The sequence below is a fragment of the Diprion similis genome, chromosome 2 (assembly GCF_021155765.1).
Source record: "Diprion similis isolate iyDipSimi1 chromosome 2, iyDipSimi1.1, whole genome shotgun sequence".
Taxonomy (NCBI): Eukaryota; Metazoa; Arthropoda; class Insecta; order Hymenoptera; family Diprionidae; genus Diprion; species Diprion similis.
In genome coordinates, this window is record NC_060106.1 from 1,078,078 (window position 1) to 1,102,839 (window position 24,762).

The 24,762-nt window shown below is 40.9% G+C and overlaps 1 protein-coding gene across 1 annotated transcript in view; it reads left to right on the forward strand.

Annotated features, from left to right (window-relative positions):
- LOC124416179 (coiled-coil domain-containing protein 142) overlaps positions 1-24,553 on the forward strand; it is a 320,435-nt gene extending 295,882 nt beyond the window's left edge. The window contains exon 10 of the mRNA XM_046897102.1: positions 24,412-24,553. Coding sequence (XP_046753058.1) covers positions 24,412-24,545 — 134 coding nt within the window. The 3' untranslated portion in view covers positions 24,546-24,553. The remainder of the gene's footprint in view (positions 1-24,411) is intronic.
- The last annotated feature ends 209 nt before the right edge of the window (positions 24,554-24,762 follow it).

The following is a 24,762-nucleotide window of genomic DNA, read 5'->3' on the forward strand; positions in this document are numbered from 1 at the left end:
AATTTCGACAATACACCTGTCCAATTTCTTGTGCTTACCTGTTTGTTACCAAATATTTTGATTTTCACTTTGTCTGAATTCACTTGTAAGAAGTATGCATTTTCCGAATATCAATGCGTAAGGGTGTACGGGGGGGTGAATTACAAAGGCCCCCTGGCGCTTGCACGCCAGCAAATACGTATACTCTCACGCATCGATATTCACATCGTAATCAACGGCGTTTGATACAGCAGAAATAATCGATCCAATTTATCTGTCGAATCCAAAGTTGACAATACGGTAATCTGTTCAACGCTAACTGATCAATTGACTTAATCCAAGGGAGTCCTCAATTTTGTAAAATAGAAATCTGATTGTGAGCCGCAAGTGGCAGAAAAAAACTATTTCAAATTGAGCTTTTTATGGCTTCTTCTGGATATCTGAGTATAGCTTTAGTCTGAAGTAGCATAAAAATTATTTATTTACATTTAATGTAATATTTCAACAATTTAAGTTAAAAAAAAAGGTTGAAAATTTCAAAAGTCCACCTTTTTTTTTTTTTTTTAATTTTCCTCATCTGCTTCAGGCAATAGCGACAAGTGTACTTTTTGATCATCGTTTTGTTTCTTTTTTCGAATACTTGGAAGTTGAGATATCGTATCAGCCAGATTTGAATCGCGGTATTATCAAGCGGTCATACCAGCGAGATTGACCATCAAAAACGAAAAAAGAAATTTTCGTATCACTTAATGACTTTCTCTTTCATGTGTAAGAAATTTGAAATTATTATATAAATTTTACTGTGAAAAAAAATGATTAAAAAAGTCATTGAGATGTGAGACTACCCCTTTATTATACGGGATCGCACATGGCACGAAAAAGTATAATCATTAAAATAAAAAATACAAATAAAATTTGCCCGCTAAGTACATAGCATTTAGAATGATGTTTCGATATTACTACACGAAACAGCGAGGTCTGAGTTCACGACGTAAGTATATCTACTTGCTGAGAGATCCTGGGGCATGGGGTTCTTTCCTGATTTCACGACAGACACGAGCAATACCTAAGTTGTTCTTGTATTTTCATTGTGATCCGGTTTTGGTAAATTGGGGGATTCTTTTTAAATTTCAGATGCTTTTGCCTAGGGTAACGTCGCATTTTGGTGCCCGCTACAAACAGCTCCCTGAATCCTGGACGGGACCAAAAATAGAGATTTTGCGACGTCGATTAGCGGATTATTTGAAAAAGAGCGCCAGAACTGGAGTCACGCATCCCAAATTTCGAGATGAGACCACTAGCGAATAGTGGATGAGATGGTACAGGTTTATTTTGGTTTCTTCTTGTTTTTCGAGTTTTAACCGCATCAAACAGGGAGTCGGTGACGATTTCGAGAAAATTGAGGACTGGCAGAATAGTGACGATTTCAAAGGAAGGTTCTCGAGTCTGCAGAGGGGAAGCCAAAGAAGATCTCTGCATCGCAAGCATCCAAGGCGGACGCGATTCCCGCTGGTGGCCGACGTGCCACAGCTTCTCCCCGCTGCCTCGCCAACAGCTAGCCAAGATTTGCGACGGACCGACTATCGTCGAGGGAGCACAACCCCGCTCACCGCGGAAGCATCACAGAGCTGCGTGGATGACGAAATTGTGCACTTCGAGCAGGTGCGCGTTGAGTTGCGCAATCTACCAAATCGATGTCGGATCAATTGTTGCGTATTCTTGCATGTATGACGTCACTCAGCGCGTAACGTACCGAGATCTGTGTTGCGGAAGGTCGATCGATTTTTGAAATCACCATCGTTCTGGCGGTAAATTGCGATAGTCGCAACTATAAATTCCTTTGAAACGTGAGAAAACGAATAATATCGAGATTGCAAAAATGGCATTGGCAAAGAAGCATGAGGGAGTTGACGATTTCGTTTGGTGAATTTGAAACGGTAAGCGCTGCTAATATCGCTGCGATCGAATTTCGAGAGATGCGGAATAACGGCTTGGCGCACGGATAACCATTTTGGACTTTCATTATCGAGACGTACTGGAAGTTCATTTGCTGATTTTTTTGCTGAGTGACCGTAGCCTGAGTTTTGCGTTATCGAGTTGAGTGAATTTTGAGTTTGTTAGGAATGTCGAGTAGTCTCACGGTTTCGAATTTCAGCTTCTTCGTTTGTAATTTGCATACGACCTATATTACGCTATACAGGGTCGAGTCGCGGGTATCGTGTTTTTGAGTGTCGCCTCTCGTGTGCGTCGTGGATTGCTGAAATTGAGTATTCGAATTAAGGAACGAATTATTGTCCAATTTCGAATCTGAATGCGTGGCGGTTACGTTCAGTCGATATCGTGTTTTTGAGAGTCACCTCTCGTGTCCGTCGCGGATTGCCGAAATTAAGTGTTCGAATTAGGGAACGGATTATTGTCGAATTTCGAATCTCAATGCCTTGCGGTTACGTTCAGTTGAGTTTACGTTGTTAACTTTCGGTTTAGTTTACGAGTAAGAATTGAATTTCCGTTGTATTTGAGTCATAATTGAGTCCACGTCATTTTAAGCTGTGGTTACGTTTTGCCTTATGTTAACGTTGAGTTGTGTAGTGTTTCGATTCAGTTGAATCTGAATTTCGTATCAGATTTAAGTGATTATATCTGTTTCGTTCAGTCATTCAGTAATCTCGCGTTCGTATCGAAGCTCCAAGTCGGGTGATTAAAAACAATGTCTGTTCGGTCGCCGGGTCGGCACGCCATCCAGAGATTGGTTATTGCTCGATTTGATAGTGCTTTGAGGTTGAGTTTAGGTTTAGAATTTGGAATTAGTTGCGTTTTTAGAGTGTCGAAGGTTGAGCTTAGTTTTAAGCCGGTAGCCGGAAGCTCCGAGTCGAGTGATTGCGGACATCGTCTGTTCGGTAGCCGGATCGGCACTGTCGAAAGATGATTCATAGTTTCGGTTTTGTAGCGATTATCGCTTTGTTTCGAGTAATTTTAAATTGAGGATTGAGAATGAAGTAATTGCGAGTTTTGAGGAAGTTTTAAGTAGCGAGCCAAATGCTCGATAGACTAAGGACCAGTATAGTTTATGGTAAGTTTTTGTGTTTGATTTTGGATTGTGAAAGCGAATTTTCAATTATGTTGTGTTTTTTTTGTTTTCTTTTATATCACCGCTATTCAAGAATATGTTGTTTCATTTTGTTTTTGTGAAATAGCGTGTTGTCGAACGTCTCTCTCTCTGTCTCTCCAAAAATTACCTCTCCCCCCACCGCAGTACTAAGCTGCCGCATGTATTAAACGAGGTCTAGCAAAAGTCAAGATTTCGAGGCGTGTTGAGCACCAAAGCCCAACAAAGTTTTGCGACGTTTTTCGTATGATGAGTTTGTTTCAGATATCATCGTAGGTGTCAGTTTCTTTGTGAATACGGTAAGTTTTCGGCCACGTCTCCGGGTGGCCGAGGGCAGTAACAATCCGCGTCACACTAGATATAACTTTCCAAACGAGATATAAGCAGTGCATATTATCAATGCTTTTAACGCCAACTATAAGTCTACTACCGAAGCTTGCCGCTAATACATGATTGCAAGCGAATGATTGGAAACTGCTATAAAACGAAATTTAGAATTTAGGTTTAAAAAAAAAATATATGTCGAGGAGAAGCCTCGGAAAGGCGGTGAAGACGGAAAATGATCTTCTTGATTTATATTACTCATCTTTAAGCGTAACGATCCCGACACGTCTGGTCAACTCTCTCGTTTTCCCGTGACTGTCGATTTCGTTCAAGCGTAGTTATCAACAACCCATTTGTTTGTTACTAAGGTCCATCGCCATGCTATATTCATAGCTTACCAAAATAACGCTTGACGCTTGATATGGCAGACTCATCAAGAGTTCAAATTCTTATTTATTGATTTTAATGTGATAAATTAAACAGGGATTTGTAAAAGAATACAACAACACATATTTGAAATACTCCGACACGGCCATTCTGATCTATCACACGTCCTCGTGTGATTCGTCTGTAAAGAGAAAAAAAAAAAAAATATTTCATCAATAATTTTTCGCCTCGGCCACCCTGGCCTTCCGATTCATCTTTCCTTAATTAAAATATGAAAATCTGTATTCTGAAATGAGTAACATAGTTCAAGCCATTCAGATGAGAAATATTCTTTCATTCAGTTTCTCATATAAACTCAGATCACATTAATCCAGTGATGAGACCTCCCGCTCTTAACCAGTAACGGGGTACACAATACCTCTGTTACTCCCATCCAGTAACAGGTACTCACACACAATACCTCTGTTACTTCCATCCAGTAACAGGTACTCACACACAATACCTCTGTTACTTCCATCCAGTAACAGGTACTCACACACAATACCTCTGTTACTTCCATCCAGTAACAGGTACTCACACACAATACCTCTGTTACTTCCATCCAGTAACAGGTACTCACACACAATACCTCTGTTACTTCCATCCAGTAACAGGTACTCACTCATCAAGCCTTCACCACGGCACACTCTTTTCTCATACAGTTTCATACTTCTAATCAGAAAAGCCTGTACTATATACCTTTAATTGTATGATTCTAAGACTGTATACACACTTGAAATTTCTTCAGGTTCGCCTAGCAAGGAGTCTTGATCTGGAATGTCGACTTGAATGTTGGTATCGGGCATTTTTCTTAATCTGTCATGAGAGTATTTGTATCTTCTATTTGAATTGAGAGCTGTGAGAACGTATCTATCTCCATCAAGCACGTCGACTACTTTAAACGGTCCTTTGTATTTAGGGTCAAGCTTCGTTTGATTGCGTTCTTCGTTTTGAATCAATACAAAATCTCCTATCTCGAATTTATCAACTTTTGCTTTTGTCCGATCGAATCTAGTTTTGTCATACTCAGCGTTTTTGTCCATATTTGTTACAGCCAAACTTCGGACCTCGTCTATGTCAACTTGCGGTTCAATATCATCTGCGAGCATCAATTTCAATGGCCTAGCTACCTTGCCCATTAATAGTTCAAGTGGACTAAATTTAGTGATTCGATTGACAGCACAGTTCAGAGCTAATTGAACATCAGATAATGCGTCCTGCCATGATCGTTCTTTACCTGTTTCCACTGCTGTCAGCATATTCCTGAGCGTACCCATAACTCGTTCAACCTGTCCATTTGCACGAGAACTCCCAGTCGCTATCAGATGAAGATTAATTTTGTGAGATTCACAAAATTCCTTAAAATCTGAACTCGCAAAACAACGTCCTTGATCTGCAATCACCCTAACCGGAGCTCCAAACAAAGATACACAGTATGACAAGGCTTTGATACTGTTTACTGTGTCAATACGAAGTGTGTGACGTAAAATTACAAATTTTGTGAACGCATCAATCATTACAAATACATACTCTTTCTTGTCGTTTTTACCACTGAGTTTGCCAGTAACATCGATATGTATTGTATGCCATGGTATGGCAATCTTTGGAATCGGGTGCAACTCCGCTTGAATTTTTCCCGAATGAGATTTAGCGATTTTACAAGTAACGCAATTATCCACAAATTTTCTGGTAAATTTGGACATTTTTTCGAACCAATAGAGATCATATAACTTTTCTAAAGTTTTCTCCCATCCAAGATGCATTAATGATTCGTGTGCGGTGTTGATGACTGACCATCTAAGAGCTCGAGGTAAAATGGGCAACCACCGTGATCTTCCATTACGTTGAATCTTTCGATACAAAATTCCTGATCGAATCTCTAAAGTTTTACTCATTTCTTCGTCCAATCGGTTCTCATTAAAATCAGTTTTTAGCTTTGAAATTTCGGAGTCTCGCTGTTGCTCAGCAGACAACCAATTTCCAGAAAGATCTATGGTATAGACTTCCTTTTGCTCGACTTTATCAAAAGTCTTGGGAGGTGTTTCAGGCAAAGGATTTCTAGAGAAGAAATCAGCATGACCCATGCGCTTTCCATCTCTATGAACAATTTCAAAATCGAATGCCTGTAGGAAGGCCCACCACCTATGAACTCGTGGTGTGAGATCTAATTTCTTTCGTGACGCTTGTAACGAACTGCAGTCTGTTACTACGGTAAATTTACAGCCATGTAGGTAATGTCTGAAATGTTTCACCGCATCAACAACTGCGAGCGTCTCTAACTCGTATGAGTGATATTTTGATTCTGCAGTCGTAGTGCGTTTGCTGAAATAAGCCACTGGTCGAAGTTTACTTTCCTTCTTCTGCATAAGAATTGCCCCATAACCTATAGAACTTGCGTCCGTGTGTAACTCAGTTGGACACTCAGGATTGTATATTGTTAATACTGGTTCATTAGTCAATGAAGTGATAATTTTCTGACGTATAGCCTCGTGATCAGGTTTCCAATCAAGATTTTTCTTTGAAGAACTTGTTAGAGCAAAAAGTGGCGTCATAATTTGTGAGAACTTGAACACAAATTGTCGAAAATAAGACGCCAACCCTATGAATTGACGTAACTGGTATACAGTTTGAGGAGGGGGTAAAGCTACCAGTGCCTCGATCTTCCGAGGATTCGGCCTAACTTCACCTTGACTTACTTCATAGCCAAGATACTCCACCTTTTGTTTCATGAAGGAACACTTCTTGATGTTAAAAGAAAAACCTGCCTTTGTGAGTGTGCTTAAAACTTTTTCTACTCGGTTTAAAGATTCTTCTATATCTTGTGTTCCAACAACAAGAATATCATCCATGTAGACTACCACATACGTATTAGCAAGTTCACCTAAAGCCGTTATCACTGCGCGTTGGAATGCCGCAGGAGCGTTACGAAGACCAAAAGGTAAAGCAAGATACTCAAAATGTCCTTCCGAGGTGATAAATGCTGTCTTTTCTATTGAATCAGGATGCATTGGCAGCTGATGATACCCACTGGCCATGTCTAGGATCGAAAAGTAAAAACATCCATGGAGTCTGTTAATCTGATCCGAAATTAAGGGCAACGGAAATCTTTCGGGAACGGTGTTGTCATTCAACTCCCTGTAATCTATACACATTCTGTCTGAACCATCCTTTTTCTTGACAAGAAGAATAGGACTTGCAAAAGGGGAAGAACTGGGATGAATTACTTTAGCGTTTAAAAGTTCGTTTATTTTATCACGAACAATTTTCCGTTCTTCTTCACTCAATCTATATGGGCGACGGTAAACTGTTTTATTTGGGTCCTTGAGGCGGATTTTTACGGGTTCAACATCCGCACGACCTTTTGGAGTACCATACACAAATTGATTTTTGAATTTGTTCAAGATGGATACTAATTTCGATTTATATTCGAAAGAAATATCGGTGTCCACACTGTCGAAGTTGAATTCATGAAGCGTTACATTACACGTATTAACAACACGTGTTTTGGTTAACTTTAATGTGTCAACTGTCATTAGTACAGATAAACCCTGACTTAATATTTCCGCACCTATCATAATGTCGTGACGTAAGTATCGATCAAATAGAACATGAAAAAGTATTTCAATAGTAACATCGTCAATGTTTACAGTTGATAAAATTTGTAAAGTGTTAATAACGCTTGCTTGCCCAATACCAGTCATAGTAACGACATTATTTAATCGTTTTCCATGAATTTTACAAGAAATTGACTCCTTGATAAGAGAACATTGAGATCCTGAGTCATAGTAAAATGAAAATCGCTCACCGGCTTGTTGTAAAACTCCAGCAGGCATGTTAATTACACACATATCAACACGACGCTCCATAATTTTACCATTGCCATTATCAAATCCTTCCTTTGCAGCTTTCTCAGGACAACGCGAAGCAAAATGACCCATCTTCTGACATTTGAAACATTTAATGGAATCTGAGGATCGGACTGAAGAATTTTTCTTCCATAATTCCTTTTGAATACCAGTTTGTCTCTCCATCCTATGATTTTCCTTCCTTGATCGACACGTTGATGCTTTATGGCCTATTTTTCCACATTGGAAACATTTGACTTCAAGAGAAAATGGCGTAAACTTGAATTTTTTGACTCGGATCCCTCATTACGTTCATTTTGACTTTCTGAAGATCTTCGTTTCAAAAATGACATAGCTTTCAACTCATTATGGAGTTGATTCCTTGTAATAATTTTGGTCGTGAAAGCGAGACGTTGGACACGTGATTCAAAACGTGCAATATGCGCCAATATTGTTGATATTGCTATCTCTTCAGTCGTCAAGTTTTTCCACTGATTCATCAATGAATTCATCAACGACGCAGCATAAGACGCAATACATTCACCTTCTTTAGGTTTATTGTTGGTAAAATTTATTAAAAATGCAGCAGGAGTTTTCGGACAATCATACCTTGATACGAACAATTCTTTAAATTCGCTCCACGCTATCCCGGCATATGATACTTGCGACAGCCATGCCAAAGCCTGTCCCCTCATAGCACGACTCAACTCAATCATTAACGGTGCACCTTGCAATGGTTGATCAGTCATACAAATATCAGCGGTCGTTATCCATGATCTCGCGTTCACTTCCGGTTTATCAGGATCAAACTCCGGTAGATGCACATTATTATTATTCACTGAAGGAGTTTTCATCACTTGTAATAACGCAAGAAAATTACGATTCTGTTGTTCAAGAAGCAATCGCCACTTTTCTTCGTTATGCTCACTCGTTCCTTGTGGGTTAACAGATCCACATCCCACTTCTGATGTCGAGGAGAAGCCTCGGAAAGGCGGTGAAGACGGAAAATGATCTTCTTGATTTATATTACTCATCTTTAAGCGTAACGATCCCGACACGTCTGGTCAACTCTCTCGTTTTCCCGTGACTGTCGATTTCGTTCAAGCGTAGTTATCAACAACCCATTTGTTTGTTACTAAGGTCCATCGCCATGCTATATTCATAGCTTACCAAAATAACGCTTGACGCTTGATATAGCAGACTCATCAAGAGTTCAAATTCTTGTTTATTGATTTCAATGTGATAAATTAAACAGGGATTTGTAAAAGAATACAACAACACATATTTGAAATACTCCGACATATATATATAATCAGTAACTTATATTTGGCGGGTCTTTTTGGAAGAATACCTCTGTGACGTTGCACCCCGCGTGCACGTCACAATAAGCCCCAAACCCGCGGAGCGAGGCGGAACAAGGCCGAACCGGCCCGGGTGCACCCGAAGACGCGCCGGGCCGGCCGGAGAAACCACTCTTGTGCCAGCAACGAACGCAGAAGAAGCAACGACACCGCCAACTTCTCCGAGAAAGAAAAGGTCAGCCAATCCTTGTTTGCTACTCCGTGCAACCCCGACGTCACTTACCTCCACACACCCACACACCCTACTACACACACACACTCACCTACACAATCACTTGTAACCACTTGTGACCGGCCGCCACGTGGGACCCCCTCCTGTGTATTTTAGTTTTAAGGCCCTTCCGGGATCCAAAAAAATACAAACTACCGTTATTATATACTATTCCGACTCGTACGATACTTATTCCCCGTCTCTCGTCTCTCTCTCCTCCCCATCCATTGTGACGTGGCGGGTCTACCAGCCCGTCACCGACCCGCACCTCCACTCCCAGGCGGCCGCGTGAATCGCCCCTAGGGAGCAGGGGAGAGTCCTGACGTGCCGCATCAATGAACAGCCAAAGTTAGCTTTAAGATTTCTGTATTATTGCTAATGCTTTTTGTCATTCCCCCGCAAAATTCTCTGAGGTGTATCCAAAAAAAGGCGTGCTTCTTAAAAAGGTAGGCTGACGCTTCCCCGAATCTCGCTGGCTGTAGCTTATCACCGGCCTCAAGTCATTTTTCCCTTTGCAACAGGTTGCCGGCCGGCTTCGGTCGGCCGTTTTGAGTGAAAGCCCGCGAGCCTCGCGGTAGCTAAGCTTTTCTATTTAATTGTACTCTTGATCTTGTTTGCGGCCTTGTTTCATTATTATTGTAAGATACTCTGGTTGTTCATTCGGGAATTTTCTGCCGTCTGATATTAACGAATAATTTGTAACAGATCGAGTACCGTGCCGCTTTTCGGCCGCGTACCCAGTACGTGAGTGCGAGAGAGAGGCAGAATCTGTGAGTAAGTGTGTGCGCCCGTGCCGTTGTTGCCGAGCGTAACTACCACCGTTAAGCTGCGACAGGCGACCATTCTGATATTGTAGACAAGCGAAGGAGGATTATCTTATACCTGTGAAAACGTTAAACTGCTAGCGAATTTTTTTTTGAATTGTTTCGTATTGATATGAGTTCTGGAATTGTTAACGAATTTGCTTAGCTACAAATCTGTAGTTGTATGAGATATTGAACTGTTAACGAATTTACTCCGCTTATTATTCGCTTAGCTTGGTCGCTTGCCGCTCACTGCTTCTAGCTGATATTGCTTAATTTTGCGGTATTATATTTAATTGTTTAATTTTGTTGCGATGTTATATTTTATTTTTATTTGAATTGTATTGAAGCGTACCGCCACCGATAAGACCGCTTGCCGCGTAAATCTTTTATTTTTGTGCCTACCGCTTTGCCGTAACGGCGTTTCTTGTTAATAAATGCTGGTAATTACATCTACAATCATTTGATTACCATCTATACTATCTCACCTTCGCGCCCACGTTCCCCTTACCGCTAGTTAGTCGGCTGTTTTTGCTTGCCTGCTCTTATTATGGTTTTGCTTTTGGGATTCAGCTATTGTTATTTGGTTCGCCGTTCGAGTCAGCAAACGACTGCTATAGTCGAGGTCATTTTGAAACTGATAAGAGTATAGTCTCTTACGGCTCTCTCGAGCCTGGCGCCCAACATCCGTTTCTGCGGTGCCGTTTAATAGTATTTCATCTTTCTACTACCGTGTTGGAGAACACCATTTTTGTAAACGAGCCTCTGTGCCGACCCCGCTTTCCCCCGGGTGAAGTAAAAAGCACGTTACACCATATAACGTGCGAGGCTAACACCTCGTCATAAATTGGCGCCCAACGTAAAGTACCCACATTCAGTCCCATAAAACCAAACGAGAAACGACAATACACAAATTCGAAGCACAGCGGGAATAGAGTCAAAGAATATCCGAGACATTTGAGACAGAATCGGTTATAATCACACACATACACGAGCACACAGAATCAAGACCCAAAACAATGTTAGATAGAAGACACAGCTTGCCGCACGGCTCGGCACTCGATCACACAGCATACACACCCGGGCGCAGAACCGAAACAATACGGTACACGGCGACGCGCGCGAAACCCACAACTCAACCGAATCGGCACACACACAACACCCATATTATCAACGCATGCGAGTCCACAAACCATTTCGAGACGACGGAAACATAATGAATCACGAATTAAGCCTAATAGATGCACCAATAAACGAACCAATTAGCAAATCACTACACAGTAGACAGATACAACCGAGACGAATCGAACCAATAGACCTTACACATGCACTAGGAATCACACCGTTACACGAACACAGACACAAAGCAGCCCAGCCACAAAACAGACTAACACAACCAGCAATAGGCGCAGATGCATTTATAGGCACGAGTAACCTCAACTTGGACCGAATTCGTAACCTGATAGACTTCGACGAACCATGGGTATACGATACACAAACAATACACCACACACATAACCAACCAATAAACACATACCACACGAATATGAATAACACACAACAGCCAACAATACCCATGCGAACAATACACACGTGGAAAACATCATACGCAGGGCGAACGAACAAAAACGCATACGAATTCATAGAAAACCTAAGAGAATTACAGACAGGATACGACATGATAGACAGACAGCTACTAGACAATTCAACCCTGATTTTAGACGAAGACGCGAAAAACTGGTACCGCCTAAACCGCGGAAAATGGCAAACACGCGCGCAATTCGAGGTCGACTTACTATACACATTCCAGGACTCACAATACAGAGACAGACTAGAACACAAAATAAGAAACTACATGCAGGGACAATTCCAAAAAATCACACCATATCTGATCGCAATAAGAACACTTTTCACACAACTTATACCCCCATACCCAATACACAAGCAACTGGACATAGCATACCAGAACATAAGAATAGAATACAAAACGTAGTGAAACCATACGACTTTGCGAACTTTGACCAACTAGAAAATGCAGCAAAAATGTGGGAATTAAACGTAGAATGGGAAAACACCAGACAACAAACGATTAGATCGCAAACACCCAACTTTCGCCAGCAAAATTACACAGCATCCCACCAAAATACAAATACATTTACACCACGGGTGGTAAACACACACAAACACGTACAGCGCTATGACCCACACCAAACATATCACCAGCGTTAACCTACAACCTGCCAACAAGCCACCAAACACAAAACAGACTACCATACCAACACATTCAATCACAGACGAATACAAACACAGCAACAAGCAGATGCTTTAACTGCAACCTAATAGGACATTTCGGGTGAGAATGCCCTCACGCATAAAACCAGGTAAACGAGCAAGGGAACACCTAAGCAGGGTGGAGGTAGCTCCCGTAAACAACAACACCAACACACCCGACTACACAACATACACAGTACACAATACCACACGACACAAGATTTCACATGCGAGTGGATATGATAGGCTTCGAATTCAACGCGCTGATAGATACAGGCTCATCCCACTCATATGCAGGCGCGGAAACCACCAAACTAATACACAAAGCACAGATAGACATATACGACACACCGAACAGAACACTTAGCATAGCGAACAGTTCCAAAACACCGATAAGCGGAGCTATAATGCTGCCACTGTGAATCGGCAGGGTCACAAAACTGATACATTTCGGCACAGTAACGACACTCGCAGAACCATGCATCCTCGGCGTAGACGCGCTAACAGAGTTTGGCATGACAATTAATTACGAAAAAAATACATGGTCAATAGCGGATCAACCGGAATTAAAATACAACATCACACATAACCCACAGAAACTGCCAACACCAATCCAAACAACCACACGAGAAAAGTCAACACAAACATACAACCAGCAGCCAACCACACACAAACAAGCAACACAGACACACACAAAACAAGCGAAAGCCGCAGAAAAAGCACAACAGGCGGAGGCAAAAATAAAAAAGACAAAGACAGAACTAAGAAAAATACTAACCGCACGGAGGTCACGAATACACACAACCTAAACAGCGCAAAACTCAAATAACGAACAAAAAGAAAAAACCAAACCAAGAAAAGCATTATTACCCACACCAAATTTCCCGCTGAACCCAAACTTATACACACAAACACACCCAACACAAAACCACACGCAGGAAAAATCGAAAGAAAAAACCAAACCAAGAAAAGCATTATCACCCACACCAAATTTCCCACCATACCCAAACCTGTACACACAAACACACTCAACACAAAAACACACACAACCACCAGAAACACAAGTAAGCGCTGGCATACAGGAACTCACACAAACACAACATACACAACCACAATAAATAATACACGAGAAAATCACTACACCGCCGGGACAACTAGGCCTCACACACTTGATCAAACACAAAATAGACACACAAGGACACGCACCTATAAAACAACGATACTGCATAGTATCACCGAAAATACGGGGAGCAATTCACGAGGTGGTAGACAAAATGCTGAGGAAGGACGTAATAGAACCCTCAAGCAGCATATGGTCAAGTCCAATAGTAATGATAAAAAAAAACCAAATAACACATATAGGTTCTGTTTAGACTTCAGAAAAGTTAATTTAGTATCCCGAAAAGACACGTACCTGCTACCATACATGACAGCAATACTGGACAAACTACGACAAGCGCAATACATCTCGAAAATAGACTTGAGCCAAGCATACTTTCAAATACCACTAGACGAGGACAGCAAACATATAACAGCATTTACAGTACCGGGAAAAGGGTTATTTTAATTCAAACGAATGCCGTACGGCCTATCCGGCGCACCCGCAACATTCCAAACGCTTCTCGATAAACTAATAAGCGCGGACGCGGAACCGTATGCATTTGTATACTTAGACGACATTATCATAATCACACAAACATACGAGGAACACATACACAGACTCGCACACATACTGGACAAAATAACAATGACAGGATCACCAATAAACCCGGGGAAATGCGAATTCGGGTGCTCGCAAGTTAAATAACTGGGATACATCATAGGCAAACACGGCTCACACGTAGACCCGGACAAAACACAACCAATAACAGATTACCCACAACCAAAGATAATCAAACAGGTACGAAGGATCATCGGCCTGGCTTCGTGGTACAGACGCTTGATCGCGAATTTCGCAGAAATAATCGAGCCACTAACACGACTACTGAAAAAAAACAGAAATGGGAATGGGGAAAAGAACAACAGCACGCATTAGACAAAATCAAACATAAACTCAGCACACCACCAACACTCACATGCCCGGACTACACACGAACATTCACACTACAAACAGACGCAAGCGGTACGGGCCTAGGTGCGGTGCTAACGCAAACCCTCGATGTCGAAGAACACGTCATTGCATACGCCAGCCAAGCGTTAAGTGAGGCGGAACGCAAATACTCGACAACCGAGAAGGAATTCTTAGCCGTCGTATGGGCTATTGAAAAACTTAGACCATACGTAGAAGGTTATAAATTCCGGGTCATCACGGACCACGCAGCACTAAAATGGCTTAGGGAATCAAAAAACCCGACCGGACGACTAACGAGATGGACATTAGAGCTCTTAGAATACGACTTCGAACCGGAACACAGAAAAGGAGCTATGCACCACGTACCCAATGCACTATCACGACTACACGAACACGAAGAAACCACACACGCAATAACAGACGATACAGACAAATGGTACACATACAAAAAAAACACAAGTACAAACAAGACCAGAGAAAAACGAATCATGGCAAATCCGAGACAACAACCTATACTTCCATAGACCCGAACCACTACACTCAAACCTTTCACCCGACACAAACATTACACGAGAACCACAACACACCGCAAGCAGGACACTTAGGGATAGAAAAGACATACCAGCGCGTAGCAAGGGAATATTACTGGCCCGGCATGTACCGCGACACAGTCAATCATGTACGTAAATGCGGAACTTGCCAGCGGACAAAAACAATACAGGCAAAACCGGCAGGACTCATGGGATTACGATTAATAGAGGAACCGTGGACAGTAGTAGCATCGGATATAATGGGACCGCTACCACTCTCGGAAAACAAAAACCAATATATAATCGTATTCCAGGACTTATACACGAAATGGGCAGAGATAACGCCAATGAAGAAAGCAAACGCACAAACGGTAAAACGCGCACTCCACTCACACGTAATATCACGCTGGGGAACACCACGTGCACCACGTACTACAACGTACGTAGACGTAATATCGAATTTAAGGTGGGAGAGACAGGGTATTGAAAAGGAATCACACGCTCTCATCTGGAGCTGACAGGGTGCAGCCAAACTGGACAAACGTTTCACGGGGCCATTCATAATAACAAACAAAATTCCACCCACAATATACAAACTAAAATCAGAAAGCGGCAAAAGCGCAGGAAAATGGCACATAGACAATTTGAAATTATATACATAACTAAGTGAAACAGGAACCTAACACATACATTACGATTCCAACAGGTGAAACAAGGAATGAAGAAGCAACAAGAAGCTGGGCCATCGGGAATCACCCCCCGTATGGCATACCAACCGGACAGACGAACACGACAGACACCACACATACCGCTCTTACAGACACCAGGACAGTCACCACACCTACACAGATACAGACCAGGTGGCATAGACAGCACACACGCACGCACACCGTACATACAGGCAAGCGCACAAACAACACCCCTCACCACCACCACACGACGCACACTACTGCCCACTCCAGCCAAATACACACAAACAGTCATGATCACACCCACGCACACCACACCACTACAACAACGAAACTCCACACACCTAAACCAACAAACACACCCACACAGCCAACCACACACACACCATCGTTCACCAACACAAGACCGACACTACTCCCAACCCCAACCACATACGCATAAGCACTAACAAACAAACCCACACACACCACAAAGACAACAAAACCAATAAGAACAAACACACAAACAACACCCCTTACTACCACTACACGGCGCACACTACTGCCCACTCCAGCCAAATACACACAAACACTCACGATCACACCCACGCACACCACACCAACCACGACAACGAAACTCCACGCACCTAAACCAACAACCACACCCACACAGCCAACCACACACACACCATCGTTCACCACCACAAGCCGACACTACTTCCAACCCCAACCACATACGCACAAGCACTCACAAACAAACCCACACACACCACAAAGACAACAAAACCAATAACAACAAACACACAAACAACCACCCACAGCGGCGCCGCCACCTGCGGCAAACGTGGCGGGCTGGTCCGCAGCGAAAAGCTGCACACACACGAAAACACATGCACATACACGGACACCTACCCAAAACCCAACACAAACACGCCACACAAACCAAACCCAAGCACACGAACACCATCATGAACACAAAAACTAATAGACAGGATAGAGAAAGCGCTGGACGAGGCAGAAAGACCTGACACGTGGGTGAAACAAACACAAACACACGACTCAACACCCACACACAAAACACAAAAACCGACTCACGACGTAGCCATAGCCATATACAGACTGCGACCAGCACACACCAACGAACGACCAACATACACACCAAAACAAGACACCCCGAAACCATCACCATACACCGCCGATACACCCAAACACAAAGACAACACCACACACGATACGCCACCACACCGAAAACACTACATACGACAAGCACGAGACAAAGGACAAGGTATTACCCGCCCTTTCCGACAAACCAAACAATCACGACACACGACAGGCAAAACGCACCCTACAGACCCTACACGCATACGAACCCGCACACCCTACCATCGCAGACACGGAAACGGACACACAGATATTCGCGTCGACTATAGAGTATTGTCTCTTTTGTGTAGTATCTTCGTGCCTAGTAGTGTAAATCATATCGCTTTAACTATTTTTATCTCGTAATTATAGCGGATAGGTCATAGTAAATTTAATATTCAATTCCGCGTTCGTAATTATCAATAAGTAATTCGTTGAACTATATGATGTCGATTTAGGCGTTCTATATTAGCCATTTTGAGCCGCTTGGCTTGGCGTCCACGTTTATTAATCGTACCTCAGATATTTATTCTCTTGTTCATAATATCGGCCATTACGTGTATGTATTGATTTTTGCTAACAATATTGTTATTTTTATTTCTTTCCCATGTGTTACCCGTCGCCTTCCGTGACGCGTCACGGGAACTTGATTGTGATCTGCTTTCCCGACAGGGTTGCATCTAAAAGGTTGAGTAGTTGAGACCTTTCTTATCCGCCTCAAATAAATTCCCCTTCTATCCATCAACCTACGGTGTTTTGTCTAACGTGTGTTGTTTCACTCATTGCCCCCACGTTCCCCTCTGCCAAAAACTGACAGCTGAGCATCCCGAGGTCAAGGACCGCAGCTAAGAGCAGCTGTTAACCTCGTTAGTTTTCAATCTATCTGCTTCGAAATATTATTGCTCGTATCGTGGTCATTGCGACCTGGCACCCAACAGCTTTCTTGCCGATTTCGATTCAATTCCGTAATTATTCTTTTTTGCACGTTGCGGGGGTTTGCTGGTGACCTAGCTTGTTCTCAGATTCCCCGTAAGGCGAGCGTGGCCGTTACAACCTATAGATGTTATTCTATAGCTATACGTTGTCCACCTCTATAACTCAGCAATCAACTTGTCACTTGGACATGCAGAACAACACATCGACATTCTAGCGCAAATAATACGGTTATACATATGTATTTGTATTCAATTATTCACATTAAGTTCTCTCTTTTCATACGAAAATTGAACTTCAATACTAATGCGATTAACGGTCGAAATTATTTATCTTCCAACTGGATAGAAATCATACAGAAATGGCCATAGATAAGTTGGTCAATCAAACAGACTTTCTCAGAGGTTCGATAGCAGTAAACTTCCGTATTTACAAGTTCCGGATGTGCATCTTTTCATCTTGGGCATTTATATTGACTGTTAATTGATCGAACCGCCCGTGGGCGGATTCGAAGAAAAAGGCGGGGGAAGGAGATAATTACCAAGCTTATTCAGTAACTCTGTCGTTTTATTTCGAAATCTGCTCCGTAATAAATTTGTATTATTACTAGCTTCCGGGCGCAGATCACTCTTGCCGCTAGTCCGAGAATCTTCTTCCCTCTCCTCTCTTCAGAAGTGTTCCACTGTCATCCGCGCATGCGTGTAGCTATCGTTGGCGCATGCACTCAGCTGTCTGCTCTCACTAACAGCCGATGTCTCGATAAGTCGATAAGTTGACCCCCTTCGCTCAGCCCCCTCATACCGCGGGCCTATGGTACTGTCATCCTGTATAGACTCTTACTCCTCTCGGTCATCTTATGTAACAGATCAAACTTGCCACCACCCTATGTGATAGGTCAGTTTTATTCATCGCGATCTTATATGGTGTACAATTCTTTTTAGTCACCTTATGTGACTAGTCATCTTTGGTGTTTGATGGCTCATCTTCTCTTGTTATTTATCCATTTTACATATATATATTTCATGCTCCAATTGCATACTTACGCGCTAAGCATACGGCAATGGCAATGAAGCAAGTAAAATAAACAAATATCACTGGGCACAAGTGATTGATTCAAAAATAATTGGTTCTCTCACCATTAATAAATAATGAAATAAGGCGGCTCTACGAGGTCCGCAAATAGTGATGATAACAACAACAACAACAAGAACAACAACGACAACGACAAAAAATTGCCCAGGTTTCGGTCTGTCACGTTGGTATGTACCGTAGTTCGTTCTCCAATTTCTAATAAGGTTCACCAAGTACCACTTATCAATTTGACTATCTTTCGGAATGTTTAATTCCTACAGGTAGCAATTACTCATCCTTTGCTTGCAATCATGCAATGGCAGCAAAGTCCAGTAGCAGACGTATGAATCGGAAGTCACAAGCACAGATGGTATGTATTGCTTACATCGCGCTTGGAAAGTTATATTTAGTTTCAATCATGCTTTTATTGTACACTAACAGACATGTACTTGGCAATAGTATGCTATTCCAATCTTTTTTTCTGTAATGAATGAGGATATTTCTTTGTGTGTAGTATACTGTTCTCGTGAAATTAGTTTTTTGAATGAAGGGATCGAATGCATTTTTCATCAAAGAAGGTATTCTGGTGGGTAATGACCACGTTCAATGTACTTGGAAAGGATTCTGCGCCAGGGGTGCTTTTTGGGGTAATAGGATGACCTGGAAACAATTTCTGACCTACGATATAGTTGGACCGAATTCTAACATACAATCTCGTTGAATTGTATAATTATGTACTGTTATCTTGTTAAAACAAATTGTGAAATACGATCTTTCTTTGCTTAGCAGTGAAACTTTTTTATTCCCAACAAGCTCTTTGAGAGCTCGTAACGCACCTCGGAAAAAGTGTATAACAGTCGTTTACTGATCGGCGCAAGATGGCGGTGTTGTGGGGGCAGTGGGGGCTGTTTATTGAAGGCAGGACAGTTATAGAAAAAAAACTGTCCTCAAAACAAAACAGTAGTGAGAATCGGGAAGAAAAACAGGCGGCTTCGATTAGCAGCTGTTCGAGCCAATGTTATCATGCAGGTTCGTAGCGTAGGAACGGTGGAATTCGGAGTACGTATACTAGGAATGCTGGAATACGAATGGCGTACGAATCTGGAACATCACAGCGGAAACAGTCTACAAAAGTTGACAAAAGTGATACCAGTATAACCTACAAAATTTCCAATAAAGTAATCATCGTTTGTTATTATCGAAAAAGAAAAAGAAGAAATGATTCCGGCGAAGGTAGCAAAAGCCGCTGAAAAAGCATGTGTGAACTTACTACCGGCAACATCAAGGCAAAATTACGATTCGAAGTATAAGAGATATGTGTTTCCATTTCGTCAGGGAAGGTCAGTTAATGAACCGAAGACTCTATCTTTTTATATATCAACGTTTCGACAGGGTCCCTGCCTGTCTTCTTCAGGCTATTTATTTAGAAAATAAAAAGAAGGAGACTCCTTCAATTACATGTGTGTGACACTATCTATTGTACTAATTAAGTAAGATTAATCACAGTATATATTTGATTTGTGAGTGTGGTTAATATTAATTATGTACAGAGAATACGGGAAAGGACAAGAAACCCAAGAAAAAAAACAAAAAATTTACAATGTTTATAAACGGCTTACATTTTTGTGACTGTCCTTTATGCCTAAGTCTGCCTGCTGCAGCGGTTACTAAGGAAGTGAATTTGAATTGCTGGAACCAATATGGCTGACTCGCTATTCTGTGTATGACCATGGTGGTATTGATTATGGATTCGTGATTGATTTTACGTATGTGGCGCGAAAATTTTTAATTTCGATGAAGTGAAGCTCATAGAACGAGTATAAATGGGTAAGATTCTGAATGTCAGTGCGTTTGTGGACTGTATCATTATTTGAGATGTGAATCATCTCTTTTATGAGACGTTTGTACCAATTATCCTCGTTATCGATGATTTGCACTTCATCAAAGTTAAATCTATGGACTTTGTGAGTGTATGGAAAACTAGAGCAGACTTTTCAGGATCATGCGATTTTATGTCATACTTGTGGTTGCTAAGTCTTTTCTTTGAATGTTGAGAAGTCTACCCAATGTAACATTTGGAACAGTTTAAGCAATCTATTTAATATACGGTATTGATCTGATCTAAAGTTGATGTTTTGGATTTTAAATTGCTCAAAATATTATTAGTAGTGTGAGAGACTTTGAAAACCACGTCAATTTGATGATTGGCAAGGGTACGTCTTATATCCTGCGATAAGCCATCTACAAAGAGAATCGAACCTTCGATGTTATTGTTATTACTATCCTGAACATTCCATTTGATGCTATTGTAGAATTTATTCACTCGCTTAAATTGGATGTCCAATATCAGGTGTATTGGGTATCCATTCTGAGCGAGTGTGTCTCTGGTTAATTTCATGTTGTTTTTTTCTGAATTTCGGATGTGATAAGGCGATACCCCTGTCAAACAATCCAATTGCGACACTTTTTTTATATTGCAAAGGATGATACGGATTAAAGTTAATGTACCGACCAGACCAAGTATCCTAAAAAAATATTCACAAAAGATATGTTGACGACATTATCACATGTGTTCACAAAAATGAAATCACAGACCTTCTGTCAGCTTTTAATAATTTCCATCCTAGATTAAAATTTACTTATGAATTAGAAAAAGAGAACAAAATCAGCTTTTTGGACACATACCTAATCAAGGATGATGGCTCTGTCATAACTAATTGGTACCGGAAAGATACTTGGTCTGGTCGGTACATCAACTTTAATTCGCATCATCCTTTGCAATATAAAAAAAGTGTCGCAATTGGATTGTTTGACAGGGGTATCGCCTTATCACATCCGAAATTCAGAAAAAACAACATGAAATTAACCAGAGACACACTCGCTCAGAATGGATACCCAATACACCTGATATTGGACATCCAATCTAAGCGAGTGAATAAATTCTACAATAGCATCAAATGGAATGTTCAGGATAGTAATAACAATAACATCGAAGGTTCGATTCTCTTTGTAGATGGCTTATCGCAGGATATAAGACGTACCCTTGCCAAATATCAAATTGACGTGGTTTTCAAAGTCTCTCACACTACTAATAATATTTTGAGCAATTTAAAATCCCAAACATCAACTTTAGATCAAATCAATACCGTATATTAGATAGATTGTTCAAACTGTTCCAAATGTTACATTGGGCAGACTTCTCAACATTCAAAGAAAAGACTTAGCAACCACAAGTATGACACAAAATTGCTTGATCCTGAAAAGTCTGCTCTAGTTTTCCATACACTCACAAAGTCCATAGCTTTAACTTTGATGAAGTGCAAATCATCGATAACGAGGATAATTGGTACAAACGTCTCATAAAAGAGATGATTCACATCTCAAATAATGATACAGTCCACAAACGCACTGACATTCAGAATCTTACCCATTTATACTCGTTCTATGAGCTTCACTTCATCGAAATTAAAAATTTTCGCGCCACATACGTAAAATCAATCACGAATCCATAATCAATACCACCATGGTCATACACAGAATAGCGAGTCAGCCATATTGGTTCCAGCAATTCAAATTCACTTCCTTAGTAACCGCTGCAGCAGGCAGACTTAGGCATGAAGGACAGTCACAAAAATGTAAGCCGTTTATAAACATTGTAAAATTTTTTTTTTGTTTTTTTTTCTTTGGTTTCTTGTCCTTTCTCGTATTCTCTGTACATAATTAATAGTAACCACACTCACAAATCAAATATATACTGTGATTAATCTTACTTAATTAGTACAATAGATAGTGTCACACACATGTAATTGAAGGAGTCTCCTTCTTTTTATTTTCTAAATAAATAGCCTGAAGAAGACAGGCAGGGACCTTGTCGAAACGTCGATAAATGAAAAAATAGAGTCTTCGGTTCATTAACTGACCTTCCCCGACGAAATGGAAACATATTGAAGCAAAGTGGTCACGAAAATTCAATGAATATAAGAGATATGCGGAATAGAAAGAAAAAGAAAAAATAAAAGATTCGAACGAAGAAGTGTTGTTGGCTTATTACAATGAATTAAGGCAAATATATGCGCCATCTAGTATGTGGAGTTTTTTTTCGATGCTGAAGTCAACGATAATGCTCTAATTGCATGTGGATATTCGAAAGTACGGCTGATTGCAACACCTTTTGAAGACAAATTGCAAAAATTACCAGTGCAAAAAATCCAAGGTCTGTACGGCCGCAGAAACCAATGAATTTTTGTCAGAAGCGCTTGACGACGTGTCCTTAGCGATAAAGGTGAGCGTAGTTGCATACAGAATCAGTTTCTTTGATTTTGTTTAATATTTTCAACAATATACTTGACAACAATATTTCTAGGTAGCCGGAATTTGCGGAATATGGGGAGCCCATTGCGGGGATGAGTTTGTGAAAATAAAAATTCACCACATGAAAGAAAAACGCAGACTGCTGATTTTGGATGTACCGGACACGAAGACGAATAAAGACGAAACCACGCCGCAACATCAAAGAAATATCAAGTTTTGCGTCCAAAAAATGTCGTGACTGATCGTTTCTTCTTAAATTATAGAAATGGCAAGTGTACGGAACAGGTGATTAGTAAACATGAATTTACCTCCATGCCTCAACAGATTGCACACTACTTAAATATTGTGGATCCAGAAAATTACACTGGACATGCCTTCCGACGTACCTCTGCGACATTGCTCGCTGATTCTAGGGCAGATATAACAGACTTGAAACGTCGCGGGGTATGGAAATCGAGCAATGTTGCAGAGGGGTACATCGAAGAGTCACTCCAGCACAAAATAAAAATTGCTCAATCTATTTCATCAAGTGTTACATCATCTGAAATGCATCGTTAAAAGAAAGCAGAGAAACGCAAAACACTGCATGATATAGCCGAGGATACAGTAAAAAAACAAAAACCAAATGATCCTTTGGAGAAAATGATTTTCAATGACTGTTCCGTCGTAATCAACCATTCAAACTCCAAAGAGCAATACGTTTCGCTAATCTTGTTTTTCTTTCGTGATATTATTGATAAGTATATTATTGTTACGTATATTTTAGGATGAAGAGAATATGCAAAAATAGCAATAATTAGTCCAAAAACTGAATTATAAAAAGTATTATAAAAAATATTTACGAAAACCAAAAATGTATCCATGATATTGATAAAATTGTGACTTGATATTTGTTAATTAACAAAACTATAAACAAATAATTACTGATAGTACTTCCTTTCCTCGGTCGTTGAAGAAGGTTTGAATAGCATTGTTGTGTCATTTTACTAAAAATATATATATTTTTTAATTGGATTTTTGGTTATGTTGGACCCCACCAGGGGCCGTCGTAGACGGTGGTCTGCCACAGTTCGGTTTTTTGAGGATCTGTTAACTTAGTTGACACATTATGCCTTACCCCAAGCGGCGTTACTCGCTCTAATCGTGCTTTTTGGGAATAAAGTAACGTATGCACTTCGGATCTTACCCTAACCTTCAATCCGAGTGTGCTTTTTTACAAGACTCGTATTCGAATTGTGCACAATTCTACTACTCGTCCTGTAAACATCATACTCGGAATTAAAGGTTCGGGTAAGATCCTCGGTGTATAATATACTATTAAATGATGTGGTAAAATTGTTCTTTTTTTTACTTTTTTTCAGAAAAACTAAACAGTGAAAGTGCATCTCCCGAATCGTTGGGTTTGGAAAGAATGCCAGCGGAAATGTATGTCCCAAATCAAGAACAATGGCTTGAGCTACGAGCGCCCAGGCGATGCATTTTTTTTTTTTTGTGATGAATAAAAAAGACTAAACAACTCTGCAGTATTTTCGGTATTGTATATTTATTATTTGTATGGAGATCACTGGGATTATCTTTTTCCAAAATGTAGACACGTTTAGCATATTGTATCGTAAAAAATAATTATGTAGTGTAACAACCAGCTAGCTGGTACCATGAAACCGAAAGCTGAATCGTACATCATCAAGCAACCCCTGGAATATCCGAAGATG